The 6,027-nt window shown below is 26.2% G+C and overlaps 3 protein-coding genes across 3 annotated transcripts; 1 reads left to right on the top strand and 2 right to left on the bottom strand.

The window, feature by feature from the left end:
• Positions 1 to 1,262: 1,262 nt before the first annotated feature.
• On the top strand, positions 1,263 to 2,510 carry EIN_234210 (hypothetical protein; the record flags this gene model as incomplete). The annotated part of the gene is made up of 3 exons (XM_004185302.1): positions 1,263 to 1,417; positions 1,459 to 1,480; positions 1,521 to 2,510. The coding sequence occupies 3 exons, from the start codon at positions 1,263 to 1,265 to the stop codon at positions 2,508 to 2,510; spliced, it is 1,167 nt and encodes a 388-aa protein (XP_004185350.1).
• A 163-nt stretch (positions 2,511 to 2,673) lies between these two features.
• Positions 2,674 to 3,544, bottom strand: EIN_234200 (hypothetical protein; the record flags this gene model as incomplete). Its single annotated transcript, XM_004185301.1, has 4 exons — positions 2,674 to 2,679; positions 2,745 to 2,818; positions 2,871 to 2,932; positions 3,015 to 3,544. The coding sequence occupies 4 exons, from the start codon at positions 3,542 to 3,544 to the stop codon at positions 2,674 to 2,676; spliced, it is 672 nt and encodes a 223-aa protein (XP_004185349.1).
• A 57-nt stretch (positions 3,545 to 3,601) lies between these two features.
• On the bottom strand, positions 3,602 to 4,636 carry EIN_234190 (hypothetical protein; the record flags this gene model as incomplete). The annotated part of the gene is made up of 1 exon (XM_004185300.1): positions 3,602 to 4,636. The coding sequence occupies one exon, from the start codon at positions 4,634 to 4,636 to the stop codon at positions 3,602 to 3,604; it is 1,035 nt and encodes a 344-aa protein (XP_004185348.1).
• Positions 4,637 to 6,027: the final 1,391 nt, after the last annotated feature.

Genomic DNA, 6,027 nt, shown 5'->3' with positions numbered 1-6,027 from the left:
AACTAAATATTTACTATATTTTATTTAAATATTTTAACAAACTAATAAATGAAGTTGAAACTCAGAACTGTTATTATCAAATTGAACAACAATATCACCCGTTTGTGCTTTTAAAGAGATTATTCAAGTGTTGGGTCTATTTTATTAATGAAAGATATATTCAATTATACATCCACATCAACTAACACATAGAACAGAGAAAGTGGAGGGAAAATGATAGTATTACATGAGAATAATGGAAGTAAAAGAACTCAATTGACGCTTCTACAAACTTATAAAATATGATTTGTTTGGAAGAGGCGGTATGGTTTTAAAATTCAAGGTGATGTCCAAGCTTACTTCTCCAAATCATTCCAAAATATAAATTCACACCGTTTCCATTGTGGAATGGTGTTGTGTGTTGACTACAGACTAAATGATTGTTTAAACTTGTTTTATTTCTTACTACTTTTTATTTAGCATAACAGCCGATAGTTTTTTATGTCTGCTTATATCAATGCATATAATTATTTATTCATTGTGCTATATGGTTATGATAGTATTGAAAATAAACATTAAACATATAACTTATAACGTCTTGGGAGAGTTGTCATTCGTCAAGTCAACATCAATATACATTTAAAAATTAATAAATAAGAATTTATCAAAAATGAAAGATATGAACAATTAACTGTTCAACAACAAAAACGAATGTTGTGATTTAATTTTTTTGTTATAATAATAAAAATACTATAAATCAATCAAACTTTTAGAAGTATTAAGAATATTCATTTTTTGTACATATTATTTTTTGTTTGAAAAATAACCAATAGTTGCGAGCATCTGACTTTTTCTTGCATCCCCTTATTTCCCCCTACTGTACATGTCATTTTTTGAACTTCATTAAACTTTTATGTAAAACAATATAATATATTGATTATAATTAATTGATATTAATAATTTCCAATTGTTTAAAACTCAATATTTTACACCAAAAAGTATATTATAAATGTTATAATAAATTATAAAATATTAATAATTAATAAATTAAAAATTGGTTTATCATTAATTCATACTGATTTTTTCTAGTTGTCTTAACTATGTGTTATATTAGTTTTTTAATTATTTTTTAAACAATGTTGTATTTAAAAGTTATTTGGTAATTACAAAAATTAATTTTAACATTATTTAATTATTATTCGTGAATCAATTTATAAAAAATCTTATTTTTAAGTTCTTTAAATTTGTAATTAAAAAAACTTCATCAAACATTCAGAAATAACATGATTCAATTAGATGCATACCACATAATGGTTGTTTCTCAATACTTTTCATCATTCACAGACTTTATAGCACTTGAGATGGTGTGTAAAAAGTATAACGGCAATTTTTCTCGATTTCATTTCAATCCGATTCCGATAAACAATACGATTATAAAGTATTTTTCTTCTATTGAAACTTTGAAGATTTAATCTCCAGACTCCGAAAACTTCGGCTTTCAGTTTTTCGATTTAAATAAACCACGTGTTTCTATACCAAAGTCTATATATAATTTCTTTGTTGTAAACATATGGTACCCAGTCGACTATTCAACATCGATGTGTCCACAAAATAAGAACTTTTCATTTAAACGAATTTGTTACACTTCAACTGATCTTAACGCCTTTGGAAATTTGATACCTTTAAACGTTGTATCAATAGCAAATAAATGTTTTTCTGATTATCAGAGTGATACTTTTGTTGCTCTCACACTTCCAAATAAAATTAATTCATTGGGAGAGTCTTCCTTTGCAAAATGTTATTTGCAAATTGAGTCAATTAATAATTCATGTTTTTCATTTTGCACATCCCTTGTATCTGTGCGCATACCCGTATGCTTGGGTACACTTGGGGATAGCGCTTTTTATGGGTGTTACTCATTACAATCATTTGAAGTTCCAAAAGGTATTACCGAGCTTGGGAAGTATTGTTTTGGGAGGTGCACTTCATTGAGCAAAGTAAGATTACCCAGGAGTTTGAGTATTATAGCGGATGGGTGTTTTTCAGAGTGCAAAAATCTCAAAGAAATTGTGTTACCAAACAACTTAAAAATGATCGGAAGAGAAGCATTTTATGGATGTCAAGAACTCACAAATTTTGTCATACCAAAAAGCGTCACTGAAATCCAACAAGAAGCTTTCCGGTATTGTGGACTGACTTCTATCAACATTCCTGATAGTTTCATAACATTGCCATATGGCGGTTTTATTGGGTGCACTAATTTAGTGGAAGTTGTGATGTCTAGTAGTATTAAGGAAATTGAAATGAATTGCTTTGTTGACTGTAGAAATTTGAGTGCAATCAATTTTACTAAGAACTTGAAAAGGATCTGGGGAGGCGCGTTTTGGAATTGTAGTTCACTTAATGAAGTTGTAGTGTGTAATAACACTAAAATAGATAAGGACGCATTTCAAAACAATACGTATGTATTTAGAAGAGAAGAAGAAGGGCCGATCATGCCATGGGAAAGGTTTAATAAACATAACAAATGAGTTTTAAGTTTGGAGCTGAAATTTAAATGATTACATTGATAAAGTCTTTAAGTTTGAAAATAATTTTGAAAAATTTTTGTTTGTCATAATTGTGAGAAAACGGATTTATTTATTTATACAAAATTTATTAATCTTTTTCTTATAAATTAATGAATAAATATATTCATTTCTTTGAAATATTCAGATTTGCAAAAAGTCAATTAAAAATTATATTTAAATTTAGTCTTAACAAACATGTTTACTAATTATTAAATATAGTGAAAATGCCAATATATATTTATTGAAATCTGGTAGTTGTCTTAAAATATCTTTTTGTTATAAATCAGTTATATAACATCCATTTTAAGATAAAAAACAAACAAACAAACTGTTTGATAAAGTATTTTTGTTTAACCTTATAAAGAGGTTTTGATACCTTTCGACTATTTTTGTTTATATTCTTTCAAGAATTCAATTTCTTTTGAAGTGAATTGTGTTGCTTCTTTCACTTCACTTATACCACACAGTATGAACGCCGTTCTATACGAGTCTTTATACAATTCTTGTTTTCCTTTTAAATCCATTTTAAATAACACACAAGTTTTTGCTTTTAAACAATTATAAAAATCGTCAGTATCATTGGTTTGCATTGCCACCATTTTATCAGTAGTTTTTCCAAATAAATCATCCAACACATCATCAAATAAAATGACACTTTCTTGTTGATTTGAACTGTCTTGAATTGTGGCGATAAGTTTAAAATATTTAATAGGATTTATTTTATCACGGTTACAATGTTTACATTTGTGTGCAGTTTCTTCAACACTTATTTTACATGTTGGACACCCATAATAATAGCATACTTCTTTTCTAAATAATATGAAGAAAGCGGTAACATACCCGTAAACGTCTTGATTTGTTAAATGAATGTTTTTTGTCATTTCTTGTATCGAATAACGAGGAAATTGTGTTACTTCAAAAATCTTATTCAAATTCTTGAAATTGGGTTTGTCAAATTCGTAGTTTCCATCTTCTCTTTTACACTTTTTTAACATTGAAATCAATATGTCTGTTTCTTCATTAATCTCACTTATTTCATAAGTCGATTTATATTAAAAAAAGTTTAATGATCGTACTTTGAATGCTCCAAGTAACACGTTTCTGAATGTGTATATTTTTTTAAACATTTCAAGTTTGTCTGGTAGAGTCGAGGTGTCACCCCAAAATTTAATTTCAATGATATAATTCGATTGATCAACGACTAATATAGTCCGATACACTTTACCTCCTTTGGTCACATTATCTTCTTTGTTTATTTTAATTACAACTCCACTCACATCGTACAATTTTTCAACGGTTGCATTTTTTAAATAAGAAATTGTAGTGATTAAACCTTTTGAAGGAATATCATTTTCAGACTCTTGCGTCGGTATTTCACATGTATAAGTCATATTCACATCAATTTCTTTTTCTCTTAAGTGTATACTACTCTTTATTTCTTTAAATTGTCTACAATATATGAAATACACTGATCCAACTTGAAACATATCAAACGCCTGTTCACATTCATTATCATAACAATTAACTGTCATTTCATTTTCATTGGCGTCTTGAAGCAAAAAACATAATTTTGTTCCTGTTACTGTTCTTGTTATGTTACTTTTTGATATTACTCGCCCTTTAATAGTGACATTGTTTGTCATTGTTGTGATCACAGCAAATGGTGTGATTTTTCTTTTTGATAAGTCTGAAGAATCAACCTTTGTATCAACTTTACTTATTTTACATTTGAATTGATTTAAGTCATTACCGTTTCCGTAATCATAAGTAACAAGTTTATCTCGTGTGGTGTCGATATTTTCATATTCAATAATTTCTAATTTAATTTGTGTTTCTTTTGAATAAGAACACAAAATGTGAAATTCTGCTTTCATTATTTTTAAAAAGTCACCATCGTTGATTGTTTCTAATGGGTCCTTAGACTCATAAAAATAAGCATCTAATAATATAACATCGTCTCCAATTGTTGCTTCTATTACTGTAGATTTTGTTATATGATTAACCCTGACAATAAGCGGTTTAGTAAATACAGAAGTTTGAAAGAGCTCAAGCAATTTTCCTTTAGTAAAAGTGTCAGACATTGCCATTTTTGTAAGTTGTTTTTTTGTTCTGGATTTTATCAATTTATGCACTTATTATTGTAATAATGCATAACAGAAATGTCTTTGTAACTTTTTTGTATGAATAAATGGGAATTTTATAAAAAATAATGACTAAATTAGAAATTGAATATTTAAATTTCTTCAAACTTTTAAACCATTGTATCATAAATTAGTATAAAAAACGATAAAAACTATGTATGAATAATGCTTTTACAAATGAAGTAAAAACATTTTTATATTTTTATAATCAAAAAGAACCTATTTACACTTAATGTTATCAAACTGTAAACCCATAAGTCTAGACCAAATAATAAAAATAAATATTTTATATCTGTTATAATACTAGAAGATTAAATATTTAATGGCTTCACAATAAAATATAATAACAAAAAATACAATTTTTATATTATAATATATAACAATACCAATTACCACATTGTACAAAAAAGTTATAGTTTCAAAAAAATATTTTTTGCTGTAAATTTAATATTATAAAGTACTAATTCACAAGACAAAAAGACTGTTTTGGTTATAAATGGTGACGTGTGTAATTATAATTGTGATATCCAAATTTTTTGCAAAAAGTCCCATGTTTTATATTAAACTAATAAGTTCAAAGTATCATATAATAATACTTATTTAATCAATTGGAACACAAGGAACAATTAAAAAGATGGAAATATCTAATTATTCACTTTAAAAATATTAAAAAAAATAAATCAACTTTCCGAAAATACAAAACATTTTTTATTAAACAATAAATAAAAAATATATACCATATATTTTCGATGATAATACAGTCCTTGTTCCAGTTTTATTCGATATCAGGTCAAATAATAAAAACTTTAATAATTAACAAAAAATACCTCATTTTGTTTTTTGGTTCAAAATAATTCCAAATTATTTTTTTACTCTAAAAATATTTTTTCCATTTTTTTTAAAAACTTTTGTAATTTATAATATGAAAAACAAATGCTTTATTTTATTAGTGTTTGTTAAAACACAAAACGTCCGTTATAAAATCAAAAAAAAACTAATAACGACATAAACAGCATTAAATAGAACACATGAAGAGCAATATGACAACTTTTGGTTTTCAAAATAAACATGCGTTGTTTTATAACAAATTAACGCACTCCAACGACACGTTAATTAACATTATTTCGGTTTTAGATAAAAAACTCATTTGCTTTTAAATTAATTTTAAAAATTATTTTGATTTTTTTTCAACTTAATGACGATTTGGTTTTTGTATTACCATTTTAAGGGTTTGTCGAATAGTCATGGTGTATCTATTTATTTCGCATAAAAGATTTGCCTAACACTATTTACACAATGGTACCCGTTCTAGTGGTAACATATTGTCTGAGCGTAAA

The sequence above is a fragment of the Entamoeba invadens genome (assembly GCF_000330505.1).
Source record: "Entamoeba invadens IP1 unplaced genomic scaffold scaff_1105074724841, whole genome shotgun sequence".
In the NCBI taxonomy this organism is placed as follows: Eukaryota; Evosea; order Mastigamoebida; family Endamoebidae; genus Entamoeba; species Entamoeba invadens.
This window is presented reverse-complemented; position numbering and strand designations above follow the sequence as displayed.